Raw genomic sequence first — 24,341 nt, 5'->3', positions numbered from 1 at the left:
AGTTGATGCAGAGAGCCTGTCACAGTCAAGCTTCACAGATCATTTATTATTAATTCAGCAACTATGAGGTGGGTGGAGTGAGCAGGACAAAAAGCCACAGAGAGAGGGTAGAAGGCAATTGCGAGGCCTATTTAGACAAAAAAATATAAATGGATGTGAGAAGATTTATTGGAAAGACAGCAGCAAGAATTTTAAAGCTATCTAAATAAATAAGTGTATCCTTTTAACAGACAGCTGCTGAAAGGAAGATGGAGGTGAGCTTGGGCATGAGGTTGTGTAGAGAACAGGTAGCCTCAAAGCTTTGCCTTGTAGCTACACGCTTCCTGCCTCCTGCAGGCTGTTGTGCCACAGGCAGAAACATCTCCATGTCATAGCTCATCAGCTGTGTTCCCAGTCTCAGATCAGCCTGCCCACTATGTGGTGCAGACGTTCTCTGGGGATTTTTCTGCCTGCACTCTGTCAAAACACACCATGCCAGTGAGGAGAAAACGGAAAGTGGCTCTGTGAAGTCAACATGTCCAGTGGTCAGGGGCAAAGTCGGGCAGTAAGATCTAGAGACAACGACGAAGACGGATGGATATCTTTTTTATACAGTATAGTACATTATAGAAATTCTTCTGTTCCACTTTTTTAAATATACGCTTCTCAAAAGAATTAAAGAAACAAAAAATGGGGGAAACAAAAAAATTCTGATATCTATACTGATATGTGTTAGGAATGCTTGCCACGTCAGTTGATGGAACTAAAAATGATCAGCCTACAGAGGGCTGAATTCAAAGACATTCCTAAAATCAAAGTGAAAAAATTATGCTGTGGGCTAGTCCACTTTGAAAAAAATTCATCGCAGGAACTCAAATGGTACTCAGTAGTTTGTATGGCCCCTTATGCATCTTCTCCCAGATATGAACTAGCCCAGACCGTCTGAGGTGCCTCAACGTTTCAGTGGTGTTATATTGGATCTAGGTCAGGCGAGCATGGGTCCCAGTCACCGGTATCAATTCCTTCATCATCCAGGAACTCCCTGCATACTTTCGCCACATGAAGCTGGGCACTGTCATCCATGAGGGGAACCCAGGACACACTGCAACAGCGTAGGGTCTGATAATAAGTCCAGGTATTTCATCCTGATACCCAGTCATGGTTTCAATGTCTAGCCTTTATAGGTCAGTGTGTCCCTCCATGGAAATGCCTTCCTAGATCTTCTTTTGATTGTTTGATTAGAGACATTCACACCAGTGTCCTGCTAAAGATCATTTTATAGCTCTGGCAGTGCTCATCCCGTTCCTTCTTGTACAAAGGAGCAGATACTGCTGGGTTAAGGACCTTCAACAGCCCTGTCCAGCTCTCCTAGAGTAACTACCTGTCTCCTGGGACCTCCCCTATGCTCTTGCGACTGTGCTGGGAGACAAGGCAAACCTTCTGGCAATGGCATGTAATGTCATGAGTCCAGGTTTTCTAGCCAAATGCAAAAGTAGTGAAAAAACAGTCAGAAAAAATGTCAGTTTCCTCCACCTGTAAAACTATGCCTCTTTAAGAGCTTGTCTCTTTGTTGTCCCTTTAGTAGTGCACCAGTTGTTAAGGTGATTCACACCAAAGCAGCTGAAACTGATTAATAACTCCCTCTGCTGCTTCACTGACCAGATCAATATCCCAGAAGTTAAACTGACTTGATGCTATACTCTGACTAAAATGTTCCTTTAATTTTTTGAGCAGTGTATGATAGCATACATGTAATATTATCTGAAGCCGATTAAAATCAGGGCCTGCAGATTCTTTTCTTCAGAAGTGAAACAAATTTTACCGTTTCATATTTTGCTGTAGAGTGATTTACAATCCAGCAGCATTCCCCACAGGCCTACATAAACCAGAAGTCAACACTAGCTTTTTTTTGTTACTCATCTTCCCGTTTCTCATCCTCTTTAGAGCAACATGTGTTATGGTAGATTGTGTAATTTACAGCAGGAACTCATTATCTTCATCACGCTCAGTCTGAAACGCCTATGAAAAACAAAAAAATCCCTTTCTGCACACACACATAAAGCCCTCTGTGATCCATCATTGTTTTTCACATGGATAAATATTCTTTGGTGAAGGCAATGCTGTTTGTGTTTAAAGTGAGGAGTAAACATTTATTTCAATACCATACAGTGCCACTTCATTTCCTTTCTCAATATGCTCGATGCAGCACACAAAAACATGCATCTGGCAGTATAAATCAACCTAATATGAAAGAAAATAGACTGGATATGTTTTTTTAAGAATTTGGGTAACTGATTATAAGCTGACTGTTGGAACATATGAGGCAAACTGTGTGCTGTAACTACTTTTAATTGTGTGTTTAGCTTTATTTGTTTTAGTGAGAGCTTAGTTCACATTCCCAGGAAGTCTGACTCAACTGTGCATCCCAAGGGTTGGAGGGTGTCAGGTTCAGTAACCTGAGGATCTCATTTCACTTTTATACAGATGATGCGTTTTTGTTGGTTTCATCAAGGCATGACCTCTAGCTTGCACAGGGGTGGTTTGCAGCTCAGTGTGGAGTGGTTGGGAGAGATCTAGCACATCCAAGTCTGGCCTTGGTTCTCAGCTTTAAAAGCAGGGAGAGCCCACTCCAAGATGGGAAATAGTTCCTACCCCAAATGGAGCTAGGCATCTTATTCAAAAAGGAGAGGGCACTTACAGACTGATTGACACAGCGTCACCTGACCAGTTTATTGCAGTTAAGTGTTAAGTCTTTTGTCCTGTCTACTTTGCCACATCTGGCAGATGGCTGCCCCTCCCTGAGTCTGGTTCTGATGGAGATTTCTTCCTATTAAAGGAAGTTTTTCCTTCCCACTGTGGAAATTGTTAAAGTTTTCTTGTATTATTGTAGGGCTATGTTGCATTTAATTGAATTGAATTGAGTATGGCAACCCAAATGCTAACCCAGACCCAGGATACGCTGGAGAGCTATTCTTATTTCTGTTACCCTGACAGCCTCTCAGCCTCTGAGTTAGTTGGTTACCATTCATGTTTCAGTGAAAGCTGAGTCAGTGCAAGCAGATAATGTTAACAAATGTGCGCAGCTAAATGAGCTACATGATACATCGCCATCTTTATGCTACGTCGCTAAGTTGCTAGCAGACAGTAGTTAGCCAAGACTCAGCTGGTTAGCCAAACTATCGTTGTTTACAATGCACTTTTACCCAGTGGATGTTTGTTAGCTAACTTAGCAAGTCAGCGGGTTCATTATATAAATTCAATACACATAATGTTTACTTCAAACTACCAGAAAATTAAGTAATACCAGAGTCACAGAATAGTAAGTCAGTTGTTAGGTAATAATATGGATGGTACTCGGGATAAAAGCTGAAAGTTACATTAAATAAGAGTTTAGTTTGTCATTTTACAAAATATGCAAATTAATTGCAAGTTTGCAGTAATAAAAATCATTGCATTGTAAGATTAGCATTAATTAGATAAGGGATAATGCTGTGAAAATAATAACGTTTTGCTATAATTATTATTTTTGCAATATGAGTAAATTATTCTTGGAGTCCCCGGGGAACACAGGTGGTAGTCCGTGTACATTGAATAAATGAAATGCTAGCACTATAAATCCCAGAGCAAAGACATCAATCACACCATAAACCTGGACCCATAAATAGCTCAGTGGTACTGCCACCATCAGTCACTCTTTTCAAATCAGCACACTCATTAAAGGAATAAAAACACAGTAAACACATGCAGGCAGAACCTGACGCAGCAATTTCCCCCAAAAATTGTAGATGGTTGCTTTTTCAGACAGACATCTTAAAGCAGAAAAACCAACTAAAGTGTAAAGAAAACAAACATCAACTTACATGTATTGAATCCCTGCAGTGAGCACTATGATTTACGTACACCACCGAGATTTTTCTCGATGTTGTCAGGCAGTTTGTTCTCTGCATGTTCCACCAGGTTGGGCTATTTTCTGCTATGCCCTATGGTGAAGCCTTGTGATTGCAGGTATATCTACTGCTGAGTGATGGGCATGCATGTTTGCATCATCATCCATAAATTATTACAAACCAGTTGTCCACAACTTTCAGAGTGAGTCATATTAGATATACATTTTAGAATTTAAAAGAAAATGACTTTGAGACAAAACTGCAAGTTAATGTTATTAATGTTATGCATAATACTAGAATTAGGTCTATCACATTTAAAAAGGATTGAACTGAAGGACAGAATGGATTTTGTTAGGCCAGCAGAACGCCATAATCAGTTTTCCCTGTTTTGAATGCTCCAAACCTATAAGTCTCTTATTTAAATGATGATTAATAAGAACAGTATGGTACATGCTAATGGACCTGCTTCCAAATGCTGCATTGCGTAGTTATGTTGGTTGCAACTGAGCCTAATACTTTCAGCAGTAGAGAGTCTTCTTTTGTTCTGCTACACGCGGACAAATAAATAACCTGAATAGATACTTTACGTGCAGAATTCAGGATTTGCCCGATTAACAGCATTTTATTAGATGAGAAGGCCTGTGCTGAAATATCAGGAGGGTCATAAAGGTTCGCCTGCCTCTGCACCAGTGAGGGCTAAAATATCTGTTGTTATGATGGGGTGAAAAAAAATGAATGAATGGCACTGTGGAGATGGAGATCAAGCTGGGGGGATGCGCCATCAGAGTTTTGAATCACCTTTTTTTCCTGTTATTCTTCAGCACCTCATAGTGGTCAAAGGTAAGGACTGCAAGATGATCCACGTCTCATAATGAAAACTGTTCTTTAAGTACAGATGCAATAACCCTGAGATATTTGCACACCAAACAGTCACATTACCATTGTAGTCTGTGACTTAATGCACTGCAAATATTGCCTGTGAAACTGTATCACTCTGCTGAAACCTGAATGTCTCTGTTACTGAGAGAAGCCCCATAGCCCAAAGCTTTTTAATTGATGGGGACAGCTGCACCATTTGTTAACACATGAATACTTTTATCCACCTGACAGAAAAGCAGAAGAACTGATCAAGATCCAAAGTTGTAGGCATGTTCAATTAATATCACATCATATTTTCTTATGTGTCGTATTTATCCCCGAATTGCTAATTTGATGATGTCGTTCATATATTAATCATTACTGTGTGCTCCGGTGCTAAAAATCTTCATCTCTGAGTTTTAAGCTGAGGTTACTGAGCACTGGATCGAGGATGAGTTATAAAGCATGTCATGTTGTCAAAACAGTGTCTGTTTAAGAGATTAGATCACGACTCGGTTTGTTCCCACAGTTCAACAGAAAACAGCACATGGCATTAATAATGAAAGAAAAAGCCGCAAGGTAAGGGAGCAAGAGAAGTCGAACATGGCCTTTAGGTTCTTGCATAATTTTTGATGAGCTTTTTGTTTTAGTTGGACTATCCAGCAGAGACGCAATGCTTTCTCACTTCCTCGCACAAAAAATTTCATTAAATTATTTTTACAATAAACAATTTTGGGTTTTTTAATAATAGAAAGTGGAAGAAGCAGCTACTTCCTGGTCAGCCAAGCAGCAAGAAGGAACATAACTGATAAGATGAGGAACACCCTGTCAACACCACCAGTCGTCTCTGTCATATGTTCCTCCTGAAGCTGTGTGTTAGTAATCTTACAGTAGTGAACCACCTTAACCAGAATGTCCTCTGGACCACTCAGCCTGCTGCTGCTCCTGATTCACACATCTGTGAGAACCCACCCCACTCATACAGGATATTTAATAAACTGATTTTCACTTTTCGCTCTTTTTTCTTTTCTCCTTCTCAGATAAAGGACAATGACTCAAGCACTCTGCTTAATAAATACTCTAGTGGTTTGTACTATTTTCACCATTACAACAATTAAGGTTATCCAGCTCGCTCTTGTATTCGAAAAGTACGCTATTTTTACATCACATATCAAAAAGAGCTACTTTTTGCAGGAAGTGGATATTGTTCTGTGCACTCTTGCCCCACTTGATATTTTAAACTCCTCAGCAAGACTCATTGAAGGTATTTTTAGTCACAGATGACGCTGGTTAGTCTTTGACATCGTGCTGAGCTTGAACTTGAATAGACATCACAAATTTTTAACAGCTTTCAAACAGCAGGAATTGGAATAACACTGCTAGTGTCTTCCTTTTTTTACTTCTTGTGCCAAATTCTTTGGTTCCTCGCCAGGTGGATGCAGAAGCAGTCACAACCGCAAAAGAATAAACTACAATAATAATAGTAATAAATGAATAATAATAATAGCAAATTACAATGAACTGTTTATGATTATAAATATTAATTTGTGTAAATTTTGGCCCCATTTTCAGCAAAATAGACACTGATGCTAAATATAATTTAGGGCATTGCTGCTTTGTGATTAAAATGTATTAAGTTACTATGCTAACTGGCATGTGGCTAACATGTGGCAACAAGTAGCATTGATAGTACTTAGCAAGAAACCTAAAATGGATAGTTCACAAGATCTCAAACTCTTCCACCAAACTCAAATGTCATTGTTTGTTGAGGAGATATTGTTAATTCAGAATAAAACTCATGTTCTCAACCTTCCAAAGTCAAAAATGAACTTTCTCACTCTGTAAGTGAGGAAGTAAAATTTATCTATAAAACAGTTTTTAAGACAAGAAGCCAGTCACAAAGTGTTTTACAGAGATATCAGTAAAAAGGTGCACTAAGGCTAACAGTGCTTGACCAGTGAAATCTAAAAAATAGTCAAGGACTACAGTCTCATTGGCATCAGTAGGCTATTTCCTCAGGAAGCTACAGATTTTTTAATATGTTTCTGTAATTTTGTAGGTACATCTGTGGCCCAATGACAAAGGCTGGAACTTGACAAACTGAGAGAGGAGCATTTTTCATCTAGCAGTGCACGTACGTTACAGATAAACCTGTACTTTTGATAAAATACCGATGGGAGTCAAGCACGCTAGTCAAACTGCCCATGACTCAGTTTTCATGCTGAAGGGCATTCAGCATAAAATCTTGCAGATCATCAAGAATGAGATTTCTGCACCAGATTGGTCAGGGGCTGGATTAACAATGACCACCAGATGCTGTTGTCCAACAGGATCCCAGTGAAAAAAAGAGAATAGAAATGGGGAAGGCACGTTAGGAGGTAGTGGGAGAGAAGGGCTGGAGTGACAGAGGAGGATGCAGGGTGAGATGGAGGGAGATGTGCAGATGTGTCAGGGAGCAGCTACAAGAGAAGAAGAAGAAGAAGAAGACTCCGGCTAATGCACATTGGAGACTGCCCTCTGTTTCAAGAGGAGTTTGGTTTCTGCAACTTGATAATCCAGCAGAAGCAATGGCATTGAAGTGATAGTCAGTCATTAGACAAGTTTTGTTACACAACAATGGACCAGTTTGATTGAAGAAGGCCTATTATCGTTTTTTTTATCTTGCAGTACTCCACATTTCCCCCAATGTGTGCCCTTCAGTAATGTCTTTTAGGATGACAGAATTGAGGTGGTATGTAAAATGCTGAGTAATCCACTGAAGAACATTGATATATCCCTGAAAAAGGACATGATTATTCTCAAGCAGGTCACAGCCATAGCCCTCAATCATCAATTCTGTGCTCAAGAAGGTGACCCTCAAGAGCCTGCATGCAAAACAGAGTGGGACAGGAAGCTTATGAAACAGTGGCAGTCAAAGGCAAGAAACAGGTAAAGTTATTATTAAAAAATGTCGGACATGACAATTATATTCCCAGGTTCAGAGGCTTTGCTGTTATGAAAATGGAAATATAAATTTACATAAAATTGAATAATACTGCTATCAAACTCCAACAGAGCTGTTTTCAAAGCCCACAGAGATTTGAAGGAGACAACCTCAAACAGAGCTGAGGCTCATTTCTTTATGAACCATGAAGCCGCAAACATCTCATGACTGGCTATGAGCGTGTGGTCACTGTGATACTGCAGACAATCAGTGGTGATATCATCTGATCAATGTAAATATCTTATGTGCCTAAAATCTATAAACAGTGTCTACAATCATAGAAACTACTCCTTCTTTCACTTCTAAGGTTTTACATATCATGACATTAAAATTTCATCGTGTTCTTATCAAGCCTTAAAATTAACGTGCATGAACAGCGACCCATGATATTTTACATCATGTCATCATTTATTTAACAAAATGCAGCAGCAGTGTGTGAAAACTAAGTGCATTGTTATTACTTTCATAGGAATTAAGAAGATAAGTAGCAGCTTTTAGAGAAGCAAATGTCGGTGCCCATCAATCTGGGAAAGATTGTAATATCATTTCCAAATAACTTAAAGTTCCTCATTCTACAGTAAGAAAGATTGTTCACACATAGAAAATACTCAAAACCAATGTCAAAATCTGTCCAGCAGTGGACGTCCCAGTAAAATCATTCTGAGGTCAGAGCGTGCAATGCTCAGAGAAACTGCAAAAATCCCAAGATTTACATATCAGACTTTCTGTCATGTTCAGTGTTAAAGTTCATGACAGTACAATTAGAAAAAGACAGAAGAAGTGTGAGTTTTCTGTAAGTATTGGCAGAAGAAGCCTCTTCTCTCCAAAAAGAATATGGCAGCACAGCTTGCGTTTACAAAGTTCCACCTCCAAACGATTTCTGGACATCTGCCTTTTGGACAGATGAGACCAAAGTGAAGATGTTTGGTGCACAGTACCATGTTCGAAACGAATGATTTGATGTGATTAATCACATTACCCATGGATATGTGCATGATTGCCATGTAGTAACCTTACAGTCAGCTTTTTACTCAGTGATCCATCACTAACAAGGCTTTTTTCTTCATGCACGCCTCGTGTTTCGACACGTGTCAGTGGAATATGAAGAACTGAACCATAATACTGTTCATCACACTGTGACCTCGGTAGCCACGGCAACCACAGCATCAGTGGTGACCACATTTGCATGTAGCATTGATACCACTGACAATGGGGAATAAAGATAGGACCCAAAATTGAACACAACAGGATTATTTGTTCATGCAACTGCCGTCTTTGTGCTAACCCTCCAATGTGGAAAGTGTGGACACGGTGTATGTCTCTCAAATGTGTGAATTGGTCATTTTTGTTTGTTCCATTAGAGAGCCTATTTCAGGCAGTCACAATGGGAAACTTCAGAAAGATCTGGCTGTGATCTACTTCACTGTTATGAAGAAGGCCAAAAACGAGTTATCAGATGCACAAAATTAAAATGAAGCTCCTTTAAGAAAATATCTAGACTCAGTGACTGAATCAAAATATCTGAATTAGTCAAATCAGTCTCACTGGGCTTTAAGCTATCAGTACCCCAGTATAAAGTCTGCATGATATCAGATTGCAACAGTGTGAGAAGGTGAAAGAAGATGAAATCCTGAAGCCACCAAAGTGAACAGCTTCCACCACCTGTCTATACATCGACAGGTGGTGTCTATGCCTACACAGGTGGTGGTCCAAAAAGACTGTCCAAAAAAACTATGAACAGAATTGGTGACAAAGGGCAACCCTGGCAGAGTCTGCCACCCACCAGAAAAGAGTCCAACTTATAGTCAGCAATACAGACTAAATTGTAATTAGGAGAAAAATGGGCTAAATTATTGATTTATTTTGAAGCATTAAAGCAGTGCTATAACATGTAGGAAATGCTGCCCCACTCGGGATGTAGGTACTTGTTGTTTTCTGGGACGTATGGCTGGATGTTCTGGTGTGGTCGCTGACCCACTCCTTTGGTGGGCCTCTTCCATGTCGGAGAGGGGGGGGACTCTGCTGGGTACTGCCTGGAGCCATGGGACCCTGATCTCGACTCACAGTGGGGTGGCCGGTCTCCAGCAGAGTCGGCTGCCCATCAGCTCTGGTCCTCTGAGACTCCCACCGTTTTGCAATGTGCACCTTATCTAGGGCCTCCCTCCTTCTCCTGCTGGGATGGGCGAGCAGATATCGGCAAGATGTGTGGCCTCAGGTCTTCAGGACTCTTGGGGCTGCAGATGGCCCAGATCTCCTGGACCTATCTCTGTCTGCCTCTGCTTCCCGCCTCTTCCCACCATCATTTTCAAGTACTTTACAAGTACTGGCAGACACATACACACTCACACTCCAAACTCTCTTTCTGTCTCTCACACTCATACTAAAACACACAGAGCTCACAAGGAGATTATTGATTTATGAACCTGAGCATTTTCAAATTTTTGCATTCCTGGTAATAAATGTTTGTTCTTCTTACAGGTGCTTTCAGATCATTCTGATTCTGATTGCAAAAGCTGCCAGACAGGACAGGATTTTTTTAAAGTGTATTTCTCTTTCATTTTCTCACAGTCAAAGACATTCAAATGTGCATCTTTTGAACTGTAAAGAGATGTTTCTCATCAGCTGAGCAGGGTCCTTAAACTCTTCAGTAGTCTGGTTTGGAGTACATTCGGTCTTCACTGCTGTTTGCACATCAGTGATTTCAGCTTGAAGCACTAGAGGGCAGACTTCAGGCAGCAGCGCTGCATGGAAACACAGTGCCATCTGGCTGTGATCAGCTTGAATGTGAGAGAGGCTTTCACTGCTGCCACCACATCAGGAGATATCAGTTTCATTTTCCATTATCTAAGATTTACTTGGAATGATATAACATGAATCTATTCAAGGTCTCCATACAGCTGATATGTTTTTTCAGGTCAGTCATCTTATTAACACTGTGGAAGTTATGCAAATGCCCAAGGCTTTGTTGAGAGCACAGCAGAAACAAAGCCTGCAGACTACAGCATTCATATTTGTTGGAATAAGCTGCTGATTAATTTTTTACTCCAGGATGAAAATTATTATCATAATTTTAGCACTGGGACTGTAGAGTCTGATTGCAAAACATTGGGCAAAAATCCATCTAAGCAGAGATTCCCAGACCTCCCTCACCACCTCCTTCAGCTTTTCTGGGCAGGACACCAAGGCATTCCCAAGTGATACAATATGGTATGAAAAATAATATTTCACACAAGGTATCACTTCACAGTGCTGATGTTCCAAGCTTTTGTTCAAATTCAAGTTGAAAGCTGATAAAATCAACTTAATTTATTACTTTGTACATCAAATGATATTTCTCTCTGAAACTTGAGCTTAAACTTTTTGTAGGGGCTGACCACACTGTTATGTCATATTATTTGTTAGATAATTCAGTTAATTCAATTAAAAAGCACAAACAAGGATTAGACATCCAGTAACCAGAGGGGAGGCCAAGCACACGGTTTACCAGTACACCCAGTTAAACTGTAACTTACTGTTATCCAAGTGAATGAGGGTTTGACTGCTTGTTTGTTTGGTGTCCCTTCTGAAGGGAGGGAGCATGTAACTGGTTCGGTTTGTTTGTTTGTCCATCCGTCTGTTTGTTAGCAGTCTAGGGTCCGAAGTTTTCAAGATATCATTTTGAAATTTTGTGTGATGGTAGATGCCAATAACAGCTCGAGCTGATTTAATTTCGGTGAAAATCAGGTAAAAATCAAGGTCACATCAAAACTGAAGATCAGTTAAACTTTTATAACTCACAATATTTGGTTGAATAAGTCTTTGACCTTGACCTTCATTGTTAAAGGTCAAAGTTAACCTTGGAGAAAATTTTCAAGAAACCATATTGAGTACTCTATTACATATATATATATATATATACACATATATATTTTTAATACGACACCCTGTGACATAACAATGACACCATAACAGGCTAACCTCATCATATTGTATTAGAAACTATCAAAGTTCTAGTATAGCCTTTGCCCTTCGAGTGTTGCTTACCAGGCTGTAAACATGTTTTCTGAGAGTTTATAAAGATTGACTCATTTTTCTTAAGTGGTCACAAGAGAAACTCTTGTTTTTGATGCTTCCTGCTTTGCGTAATTTTTAGACTAGATGGTAGGAGTGGTCAGTTGTTAGCTTCCCAGTGGTCCGCTTAGCTGTTGGTCTCATCTTCCAACGATAAACAAAACAGGATGATTGAACCCAACAGGGAATCCATCCATCCTAAATGGTTAAAGTTAATCCAGCCCAAAAATGTGACTTTGATCACTGATACTTTACAAGGAGGCAGAGCTGTTTATGACAAAGTTGACCTTGAAGAAAAGTTTCAAGAAACCATATTGAGTATTTTATTACATGAAAAGAGATGGAGAGAACTGTAAAACACACTTTATATATGTTTAATACGACACCCTGTGACATAACGATGACACCATAACAGGCTAACCTCATCATATTGTAAAAAATATCAGAAACCATCAAAGTTCTATAGCCTTTGCCCTTCGAGTGCATGCTTACCAGGCCGTAAACATGTTTTCTGAGAGTTTATAAAGATTGACTCATTTTTCTTAAGTGGTCACAAGAGAAACTGATGTTTTTGATGCTTCCTGCTTTGCGCAAGTTTTACGCGCAACAATAACTGAGGAAACACATGACAAGTATGGTAACTAATATCAGATGTCACGCTGTCAATCCTTTTAAATAATCTGGATGAATTAAAGTAAAATGGCAATTTATTAGAAACGCATACAAACACAAATCCAGTGATTCCATTAGTATAGATTCAAGGGAAGACGGGGCTCTATCAAGTAAATCGAAATATGATTAATGAATGTCTAGTCACATCAGCACGTTTTAAACACATTAATGCGCACATAAGAATACTTGAGGACAAAACTGAGGGGATTCAGAGGTTAATTCTATCTGAAGAACAACAGCGCACACTGTCTTTACTGTTCTTCTACATGGTTGTCATTAATTAAATTATGCTAAAAAGAAGACTGTCTGTGTTTTCTACACCCTAGACCTTTGAAGGATGTGAGAAGATTTCAAAGTTGCTTCTTATTGTTGAATTTTTCTCGTCAACATAACAAAAGAAAGGGCAAAGTAAATGGTACAGATCCTGAGGAAGTAGCAGCCACTTCCTGTTCAGTCAAGCATGCCCGATAAGACATGGAACAGCCCTTCAGCACCACCACTGCCTTCTGTTCACTCCACCTCTCCCTAAGTAAAAAGTCCTCCCTGGTCTGGCTGTGACTGCCCTTTCTGGCCTCTGTCCTTGCAGATGTGTTGTAGTCTTTCAGCGATAAACCACCTTCACCCAGGATGGGCTCCAGACCCCCCGGCCTGCTGTTTCTGACTAGCCTCCTACACATCTGTAAGAACCCAGACTAAGGATGAAGGATGTTAGTATATTATAAACAAAATCTCCTGATTTTCATGTGATTTTTTTTTTCTTCCACTCTGTGTGACTTGCAGGGCATTGTGCTGGAGGACAGGGGTGTAAGTATAACTGCATTACACGCCTGATCTTATAATAACTAGTGCAGAATGTAGTAACAGTTACAGTCCTTTCTATATTTAACAAAAAAGCTGTTTTTACACCAAAAGAAAAAGAAATTTGATTTGTCACAGACGATGCTGGGCAATCTTTTATTCACCTTCAGTTTGAATAACATGACATTTGAAAGCTTTCAGAAGGCAATACAAATTTGAAATTTATTTTTATTTTCTTTTAGTAACAAAATTCACCACCAGAACTCTTAACTAGGTGTCTATAAAGTTGCCACGATCTTAAAAGACCACCTTTCCTCTGAAATTAAGAAATAACACCGGTGTTTAAAAAATGAATTCCAGTGTCTCTGAAGCGTCCTTATCAAAGTGGCATCTTGCTGATTTAAACTTTGAAAGTGCTGGTGTCATCATCATTCAAAGCTAGGCTGAGGGTTTGTTATTTACAGCAAGAGTCATGTTTGTTGCACAGTTAGCCACTTTACATCCCAGAATCCAGATTAACAGCAATCGGCTACCGTAAGGATGTGGAGTAAGTGATCGTTTCCACTTCCACTGTGCTGTTGTCGTGGAGGGAAAGCAGAAGTTTGAATGAATCCACAGAGGGTCGGCACTGTTTACTGAGGTGCTTTCCTTCCTCCATCAGTTCCTCTGTACACCAGACTGATGAGCATGAAGCACCTTTCTATAGTCTTAACCTGGCGCTTGAGCCACTGTTTAGGTCTCTTTTTAATGTTTGTTGATTATTTCTTTCCCATTCATCTTCTGTTTGTGTGTCTGTGTGTGATATTTGTGGACTACAGCATACACCATAGATACTGTTCTCCTCACAATCGAACCCAGGAACACAGTTCAGAGCGGGACAGCAGTGAGGCTACGCTGCCAGGTCAGCGTCAGTCACAGCAACATCCCTAACCTGAAACACAGTTTCCAGCTCACACGGGACGATGTTCCTATCTACACCAAAAACGCCACAGAAGACACGGTCGAGTATGCGATCAACCCAGCCAGAGCTGCCGACTCTGGAAATTATGACTGTCGAGTCTCAGTCAAGAGCAAGGCCAAAGCCAGCAACAGCCAGAAACTGGACGTGAAAGGTAGGCTACAGTTACATTTACAAGTAAAGGTCTGGACATTTGCATTTGGAAACTGTTTTTATAAAGCCACAAAATGCAATCAAAGCAGCTCTCAGCACAAACAAGGCAAACCATCTTTTGTTTGCACAAAATGTTTTCATCAAGGAGAATCAGAGCAAACGGAGCGCCTAAATTATCCGATTTTCAGCGCGAAGAAAAAAAAAGAGTGTACAATACAAACGACAACAATTGTGGATGATCTAGGGTTTTTTTCTGTGTTAAAAACAAATATCCTGCAGCGGTTGGGTCAATCAGCTTATCTCAGCATAATCAAGCTTTTAAAGTTTACTGAAGACAAAATTGAAAAGAAGGAAGGAAACTACAACAAGAGGAGGCAGCTGCAGTAAAGGCCTACTCCTAAGGAGGAAGCCTACGTCAGGCGGGAGCTGCCTGAACAGTGAGCCTATAAAAACTGACAGCTGTTTAGGGAAACTGCTGCACTTTCTACACATTTTATAGAAAATGAGTTCAACATCTGCATCTTGATTGTTTGATGTCACATATATCCAATAGTTTGGCTAAAATTGAATAAATTTTCTAATATTTCTGGATCTAACTACATATGCACTATATTATTATATGTATTATTTGAACTATAATATGAAAAAATATGAATAATAGGTTCACATCTGTAGTAAGGTGGTTGTTTTGCTTTGTTTATTTTTTATTACTGTAAAAATAATAAGATATATACTGTAGACTTTTTTCAGTTTGTCACCAAATTTGTGAGCTACAATCACACACTGGCTAATGAATGTCTTCCCTCAATTGTATTTTGGCAGTAGAGTTTCTCATGTGTAAGTGCATGTCTCATACCCCCTTTTCTTCCTGCCTGGCAGCTCCATCTTCAACATCCTTTGTCCGGTATACCCACCATCCCTCCTCTGCAGATACTCAAGCCTTCTCAGCCTTTCTTCACTAACTTTGTCCAACATTTCAAGAAACTAATATACTTGATATACCTGAATGTGCTTTTCAGGCTTGCAGACCCCCACTTTGCATTTGACTACTTTAACGCCCTATGAGAATGAGGAGTTTAAAGCCACCTGCAGTGCTCCAGAGGAGAAAGGACCCCTCATTTTCCAGTTTTACCTGAGATTTAGGACCGGATCCCCTAAGGTCATAAAGCAGCTGTCACAGGGGGGGAACTCATCAACGGCTACACTGAGACTGAGTCACATCGGAAACTGTATCCTCTACTGTGACTATGAAATCCGTTTGGTTTCCGGGAACCAAAAGTCAAACAGTAGCAAAGAGGCTGAACTCATAGTCAAAGGTGAGTCGATCGAATATTGTTATGTCACAATGAAAAGCTCTGATTGCCTATGGAGGAGTGTGTCTGACTGTTCTGGATTTTGTCTTGTAGCACTCCACATCACCCCCATCATAAATATACTTCCCTCCAATAATCTCTCTGAGGGTGACATAATTGAAGTGGTCTGCAGAGTTGTCACTCCTCCGAGCAACACTGAAGTGTTCTTGACAAAAGACAAAGTGATCCTCAAGCAGGTCAGAGCTGCAGCCCTGAGTCATAAGTTCACTGTACGAGAGGACGACTCTGGAGAGCTTGTGTGCAAAGCAGAGTGGGGCAGTGTGCAGAAAGAAACCTCTCAGAGAATCACAGTCAGATGTAAGCATCAATTACTCTTTTTCAAACATAGCATCATTTTTTTTTTATTTTATCAAATTAAATCAAAAATAATATATATGCACAGCATAAAGATTGTATGAATTCTTAATTTTTGCTCTCTAATCCCAACAGCGCTGTTTTCAAAGCCACAGCTGACTGTGGAGACCACAGACGTAGTTGAAGGAGACCACTTCAAATTGACCTGCTCTGTTACCATTCATGATTCCAATAAGATTGACAAGAAGACCATGCAGTACTCAATCTTCAAAGATAACACTGAAGTCGCAAATACTACCACATATTTTACTGTGGCACAACTTTCTGCAAGTGGCAACTACACCTGTAATGCCACGTCTCATTCTCTGACACGCACTATTGTGAAGGAGAGCCAAAAATATGTCGTTAAGGTCAAAGGTGAGTTTAATCCAACCGAAGTATTGTTGTTGGCACAATAAAGATGTGGGACATGTTTTACTTTGTTAGCCATGCATGTAATGTGTCAGCCTGTTGGTCCGTTTATTCTGTTGGTTTAGGCTTAAGTGTTACATTCAACATCTATTTAGAAGAAATTTGGAGACTTTTCTGTACCAACACCGAAAATTCTGTGAAAAAAAAATGACACCATTAGCCATTTTCGCACATACACTGCCTGACACTACCCCACAGAGGTGCATCTAGGAATGCAAACACTTGGCTCAGTCAGATCACACTGACTGACCCTTTCTTAAACCAAACTGAGTATCATCTGTAGCGAGAACATGTGGGAATGAGACCCTGTCCTGGTCTATGCAACAGGTGAGAAACCTTCTCCTAAAATAGTGAGCGTGAGTGTGAAACAACTATCAGGTCTATTTTTGTATTGAAAAAAAAAAAAAGCTCATGAAATTCCCATCATCCTCAACTGTACTTTGTGTTTTGTTTCAGATCACACTTGTTACTAACACACTATACAGTGATGGGGAACTAGCATAAGAGGATGAGCGTATTGGCATTTACCTGAAAGCCTTACAGTGCAGCATCAGAGTTCCCAGCATGGCTGCAGACTCACAGTCTGGTTTAATGCTATCTTATTCTCCATTCCCAGTTCCTGTTTCAGAGCCTGTGCTGTCTGTGGTGGGAGGTACGTTGTTTCTGGGAAAGCCCTTCCTGTTGAGTTGTTACAGTCAGAGAGGCACTCTGCCCATCAATTACACCCTGTATCAACCTCGTATACCAAACGACGTAAAAGTTGTGAGCAAGCCTGGTGAAAAGGCTATCTTCAACCTCACATCCATCACCCAAATATCGGACATAAAAAACATTCTTTGCCATGCAACAAACAGTCAACTAAACCCTCCCATGGCAGGAACAGGAGAGCAGCTACTGAAATGGTCCAACATCATAGGTTTGTTGGACTGATGACCATGAAATGAATAAAACTGATATAAAACATGTTGAACCCAAGTCTAACACACTTTTTTTTTCTCTGTGAAGAACCTGTGTCAAAACCACACTTGACCACTGAGCCCAGGATGGAGGACATCTCTGAGGGTTACAATATGACTCTTGTCTGCTCTGTTCAGAGTGGCAGTTTTCCCATTAACTTTACCTGGTACAGGCAGAGAAAAGGTTTCCTTGATTACAAGATCTCCTGGAAACTGAAAGAATCTCACAGCATCAGCAATGTCAAAGGAGATCATGCTGGAGGATACTACTGTCAGTGCACAAACCCAGCTAACGAGACCAAGCGGAGTGCCATCATCATAATTGGAGGTGTGTGTTTTATCTTAAGTTAATAGCAATGTGTGTGTGTGTGTGTGTGTGTGTGTGTGTGTGTGTGTGTGTGTGTGTGTGTGTGTGTGTGTGTGTGTGTGTGTGTGTGTGTGTTAACATCAGCTGGACTTTAAAAATATGTGATGTTGAACAGTGAGGATATTCACGTTGTTATGAGTGCGCTCGCTTCCTCCTGCTTTATCAACAAGCAGCCAATTATAAGCAATAAAATTTTGAAGTTAACAGTATGGTTATTTTTAATTAATATATATTCCTCTCCATTAAAATGAGTCTTTTATTAATACGTCTTCAATTAAATTCAATACATTTTATTTATATAGTGCCAAATCTTAATTGTCGCATCAAGACGCTTTATATTGCAAGGTATTGTAAGGTAGCTCCTCTACAATAATACAGAGAAAACCGCAACAATCAGAAGATCTCTTGTCAGGAAGGCAATAGTGGGAAGGAAAAACTCCCTTTTAACAGGAAGAAAGCTCGCGCTGGAACAGGCTCAGAGAGGGGCAGTCATCTGCCTAGTTAGGGGTGAGGAAGACAGGACACAAGACATGCTGTGGAAAGATTAGTAATGACTAGTGAAAAGAGGTAAGTAAAGAAGAAACATGGTGTATCGTGGGAAACCCCGAGCAGTCTAAGCCTATTGCAGTGTAAAAAAGACAATAAACTCTATTTCTTTCTGAATTCAGAAGCAGGAAATTAGAAGTCATCTGGAACTTTATATGCATAAGCTTTTCCTTCAGTTTAACTAACTGGAGGGTGTTATCTGGTTTCATGGATAGATAGAGTTGGGTATCATCTGTATACCAATGAAAATGCATGCTGTGCCTTTTAATAATACTGCCTTAAGAAAGCCTGTTTAATGTCATTAGAATTACAGGCCTGACAGGACAAGCATGGAGATGAGTCAACTATCCGAGGCCATAAAAAGATCATTCTTAACTTTAACCAGCGTTCTTTACTTTCCTTCTTGTTATTGTGGAAACAATTCACCGTCATTCAATTCAATTCAATTTTATTTATATAGGGCCAAATCACAACAGCAGTCGCCTCAGTAGTTTTTTAATGTTTCCAATTGTATTTCAATTGTACATGCTATCATTGTTTTGACACTGAATACTGTGTTAGCTGTTTCTGGATACAGTTTGCTATGAAATACTTAAGAAATCTAAAATAGCTGCTGAAATTTCAATTCATTTACACTAAGAGCTTACTGTGCAAAGTTCTTATTCTACTCTTAAATTAATCTTAATTTCTGCTTCATGTTTATGTAAATAATAATCTAAAAATATCTAATAAATGACTACAAAGTTTGAACATATGGAGAAGTCAAAAATAATAAATGAATGCTTAAAATATTTTCACTGGGGATAAAATTAGTTACAGTGCTATGCAAGTCTTGAGCCACCTCTCATTTCTTTATGTTTTGCAAGGAAATGGGAAATAGGTTCAATTATTTCCTAAAGATGTGCAAACATATATGGAAATACATTGTGTAAGGCAAAAGCAGAAGCAAAAGCAAATTTCCCACGCGTGGGACTAATAAAGGTTATCTTATCTTATCTTCTTGAAAGACATTCAAAGCTTAGGGCGTCCGGGATCATTATGCTGAAAAACAGAGCTGTTGCCAGTCAGAGGCTGTTCACACTGTCAGCTCTTTCAGGTTATGTGTCGAGTCCTTTCTGGATTTTTTTCTGTTTACTAAAAACGTGAATTTCAGATACTTTTCTTCTGCTGTGCTCCAATTGTCCAGTTTCCTCATTTTTTTAAGGATAGGGTGCTAAACTTCACATCTGATATGAATATATAAATAAATAAATTGATCACACACTTGTACGTGCACTCAGGTGTGACATTTAAACAACTTTAAGCCAAAATGAGGTTTTGTGAGTACATTTTTATTGCTGTGTTTTATAACTAAGTAATAACTTTAGTAATCATACACGTATGTTTGTCTAATTCACATGTATTCTGCAGTGAAGATGGCTGGCTGGAAGAAAGGTCTTATTGCAGTCTTTTGCCTCCTCTTCCTAATGGCGATCGTCCTCTTTCTTTTCTACAAAAAACGTCTCCCCAAATTAAAGAGAAGACGCACCGGCACCCTATCAGTGTAAGTAGCATTTCTCGTGTTCTTATCAGTATCTTAAAAGTTAGTTACCAGAGTATGGTTCCCATACAGCCTCCTGTTGAACGGACTTTGTGTTCACTTTGTTTTAGGAAGGCAGCCAGCACCAAAGTACAGCGACTGAGCCTCACCCAGGCAGAGGTCAACAAAGCCGCAAATGGTACAGCTCCTTATGCTGATGCAAGTGATTCATTCAGTTTTATCTATATAGCACCAAATCACAGTCTTCTCAAGGTGCTTTATTTTGTAAAGTAATAACTATACAATAATATAGAGAAAACACCAAGAATCCTAACGTAAAATTATGCTAAATATATATTAAACAAATGTTGTCTTGACTGATTTTGAAGTATTAAAGCAGGAGAATTTATCAGTTTCATAACTGAGACATGTGCCATGTTTACCCTCCCTGTGCAGCAACTCCAGGCATGATGGGGAAAAGTATTTGGAGTGAACATGTATCAGGCTCTGGTAAGTACTTTTTTTATTGGTAGTATTGTCATGAAATCTCAAGAAGATTCAAAGATTCAAAGTCAACAATATTTTAATTCAAAAAGTTGGTTTCCCGTCAGATAAATCTAAAATCTGTCTAGTAAGTGTGCTCTTCTGGGCGTTTTTGTCTCTTATTAATCAGGAAACATCACACCCGGTGAGATAGAATGGTTAATCAATGTGTTTCTGATTTCGTTTAGACAAAAACTGAGGTCATTGGCATAAAAAAATAAGTTATACCACGTCAGCTACTCAGACATTGTTGACTTTTGTCTTTTAATGCTATTTTTGAAAAGGGAAAGAGCAACAGAACACATCTTTGTCATTAAATACTGCAATTTTTTATATAAAAATAATGAAATATTGCAATATGCAAGTAATTTAAGTTTGCTCATTTCACTGTGTTGCAGAGTCTGATGATAACTGCAGTACAAGCACTCTAGAAAAGCGAGAACCTCAGTACAGTGAGGTGCAGCTGAGACAGGCAGATCCCAGCAGAGGTGAGATTCTTTCTGAATTTTAATAGGTTGTGATTTGACTTTTAAAAGCTCAGTCTAAATATTATATCTGTTCCATGTCAGTTCCGGTGAAACAGGGCACAGACACAGTACACGGTGAAGTACGTAACTCCCAGCAAGGTATGATTAACATCCTGCTCTTCACACAGACCCCTTTTCTACAACACGATGAGAGAAATCAGGTCATTAGAAGAAAAAAGCGCTAGCACCAGGAAACAGGATCAACCCCAACTGTAAACATCTGCATTGTTACTGAAAGAATGTACCATTAAAACAGAAGGGCCAGTTCCTAGGTGTCCACTTCCTGCTTTCGTCAAAGAGTACTTCCTGTTGTTGCAACAGACTCATACAATGCTTGCATCTGTTAAGGCTAAGTAAGCAAAGTGCTTGATTGTTTGAAATGTATTGTCCATTGTTCAGTTCGGCTCCTAATAATATAATATTACTTAATGAGTGATACAGCACAATTCAGCTCAGTTTTATTTATATACCACTACATCCTAAGTTAAGGCATCTCAGGGTACTTTACATAATCAGAGTTAAGGACTTAATGTATTATATGAAGAAAGCAAATGATCTGGAGTGAAGGGTTTTTGTGCATGTGGCTCAGGAAGCAGCTTGTCTAAAAAGACACGAGCTTATGAGAATGATCAGTATGAATGTGTCGGATGTGATAAGCTGCCTGTTTCCTGGGAATAGAGAGCTGTTCATGGGAGTGCTGGAAACTAAAACAGCCCTCATTTAATCTTCACACACCTTTTGTTTCCTGAGCTTGTCCTCTGGCTTTGTTTTTGCAGGTGTTCAAGAGGTGGCTGATGCTGTAAGTGTGAACACGTCATGCATACACATACTATCAAGAGCTGCGCGCACACACACACTCATGACTGTATTGTGTCTTTGCTCAGAGAAACATCTCACAGACAGAAACTGTACAATAAGTGGAAACCCAGTGGAGACACTTTTTATTGTTTGTAGACAGGTAACTAAAAGTGTTGCATTTCATGTAATATAAAACACTTTAACTTTTTATTGTGCTGCTGATAAAAAATCATGATGATTTGCAGGGAAAATGTAGTAAAAGGCTCCAAATTTGCTCATCACATTGAGTTAACTCATTAGGAAGAGTAATATGATAGCAGCTCCCGAACCTCCTCCGTCCTTCTGGAGGAGCTCTCCAGAGTTTGTAGAAACAATCCTGATGAGTGCTGATGAGTCTCAGTGTCTCATGTTATCGCTGTATCAAGTGAGAAATAATAATCTTAATATGTAAAATCACTAAACAGTACCGTACTGTAGTAACCTTACAGTCAGCATTTAACTCAGTGAGCCAATGAAATTAATCGTTCATACAACCTTCGTGTTTCAACAGGCATCTGTGGAGTATGCAGAACTGAATCATGATACCAATCACCAAAGTGACCCCAGTGACCATGGTTACCACAGTGACCCCAGTAACCATGGTTACCACATCGCCAATGATGACCAGCCAAATGACAATAGCGTTAGCATTAACTGCGCTGACGACAGGGAATGAAACCCTGAGCAGATACCAGGCTCAACAAGAATATTTGCTCCTGTATTTATCCAGCATGTTCATGTGGCTCAGTCTTTGTGCTCATGTTTTTTATAATGCTTTGAAAAACAATCCACACTGTGCATGTGTTCTTGTTGGCTAAATACATGGTTTTGTTAAATAAGTCTGTCTATTTTTCTCTATTTTTTTTTAATGAAAGAAGAAAAGACATTCAGATGTGCATCTTTGGAACTGTAAAGATGTGTTTCTCATCAGCTGAGCAGGGTCCTTAAACTCTTCAGTAGTCTGGTTTGGAGTACATTCGGTCTTCACTGCTGTTTGCACATCAGTGATTTCAGCTTGAAGCACTAGAGGGCAGACTTCAGGCAGCAGCGCTGCATGGAAACTCAGTGCCATCTGGCTGTGATCAGCATGAATGTGAGAGAGGGTTTCACTGTTGCCACCACATCAGGAGATATCAGTTTCATTTTCCATTATCTAAGATTTAATTGGAATGATATAACATGAATCTATTCAAGGTCTCCATACAGCTGATATGCTTTTTCAGGTCAGTCATATTAACACTGTGTGAAGCTATGCAAATGCCCAAGGCTTTGTTGAGAGCACAGCAGAAACAAAGCATGCATGCAGTATGCATTGCGGTGTTTGGACTGTAGAATTTGGAAGAAGCTGTTACTTTATTTTTCACTCCTGGAAGAAAATAATGAGAGTCAATGTCAGTTCTGGAGCTACACCTGATTTTTGTTTCCGTTTTTGAAAGCGCAAACAAATTTATTAAAAACAGCAAAAGGAGTTAAAACATTAAAAAGTTTATATTTATTTAATCATAATTTACTGTGATTTGGGATGATATTACCAAAAACCTTTTATTAATGGTATTAATAAATGGCATTATTAATTTATTACTTCATACCTGACATGATGGCTCTGCAACCAGATTAAACTGAGCATGTTATGTTTCTCCTTGTTTTCTGTTATCAAGGCTGTTACAGTGGTAGTTGCTCTTATTAAACACGGCCAAAGTTTGAAATAATGAGGCCAGTGTATGTTCAAGTAATCCCTTTATCCTACAGCTCAGGCTTCAGACTGCCAATCAAAAGAAAGCTGGATTACAGAGAGGGTCAAGGGAGCTAAAACATCTTCAAGTGAGAGACTGCACCAAGGCAGGTCCCCTTTAAAGGCACAGTCAGATATTTATTGAAGTTATTAATTAGAAAAAAGGATACTGTACTCATAAATATACACAGAATAGTGTCAAATTACATCTTCCAACAAACCGATATGTTCTTATAAAACTTATAATCAATATGTTTAATGTGGGGCAGGTTTGTGTTTTGTGGGAGCCACCATGTTCCTCCACCACATAAAATGTGCATATTATTAATCCTGAAATGATCAAGAACAGACATCTGTGAATTATTAATTAAACATGAATTCAATTTTAAATCCAAAACAAAACCTCACCAGTAAAAGTGCCTGCTATAAAAAGGATGTTTACTAGGATTCTGAAACCGAGACAGCTACAGATCTATTATTTCTTTCATAGATGACAAAAGTTCCCTCTCCTCATTTTCACTTTATTCTGAAAGCCTGACACTTTGTAGATGAAAGGCTAACACCTGCTAGCTGAGCAAATTATAAATTTGAGAGCAAGGCGGCATACATTGGGTTCGCTTGGTTTGCTGCAACTCCTGTCGACAGTCTGGATTATGAGGCTCTGCTGTTTGACGCGAGGTTTTCCAGCAGACGCAGGAATCTGTTAAACCAACCAAGCTAACGCTGACAGCTTGCCACCAACTCAAACGATCTTTAATAACCATCCATCTGAAGCTTGCATGTCTACGACTGTGTTCAATAAGAAATAAAAAACTCTAAAGTCTACTCCTCCATCACT

The 24,341-nt window shown here is 39.4% G+C and overlaps 1 protein-coding gene across 1 annotated transcript; it reads left to right on the top strand.

The window, feature by feature from the left end:
- The first annotated feature begins 12,938 nt into the window (after nucleotides 1-12,938).
- Nucleotides 12,939-24,328, top strand: pecam1 (platelet/endothelial cell adhesion molecule 1). The gene is made up of 15 exons (XM_031732605.2): nucleotides 12,939-13,108; nucleotides 13,210-13,233; nucleotides 14,046-14,339; nucleotides 15,358-15,654; nucleotides 15,745-16,008; nucleotides 16,141-16,422; nucleotides 17,093-17,392; nucleotides 17,482-17,760; nucleotides 19,756-19,888; nucleotides 19,996-20,063; nucleotides 20,321-20,374; nucleotides 20,806-20,895; nucleotides 20,977-21,033; nucleotides 21,711-21,733; nucleotides 22,283-24,328. The coding sequence occupies exons 1-15, from the start codon at nucleotides 13,057-13,059 to the stop codon at nucleotides 22,445-22,447; spliced, it is 2,382 nt and encodes a 793-aa protein (XP_031588465.1). The 5' UTR covers nucleotides 12,939-13,056; the 3' UTR covers nucleotides 22,448-24,328.
- Nucleotides 24,329-24,341: the final 13 nt, after the last annotated feature.

This window comes from Oreochromis aureus, linkage group 4 (assembly GCF_013358895.1).
Source record: "Oreochromis aureus strain Israel breed Guangdong linkage group 4, ZZ_aureus, whole genome shotgun sequence".
NCBI lineage: Eukaryota > Metazoa > Chordata > Actinopteri > Cichliformes > Cichlidae > Oreochromis > Oreochromis aureus.
This window is presented reverse-complemented; position numbering and strand designations above follow the sequence as displayed.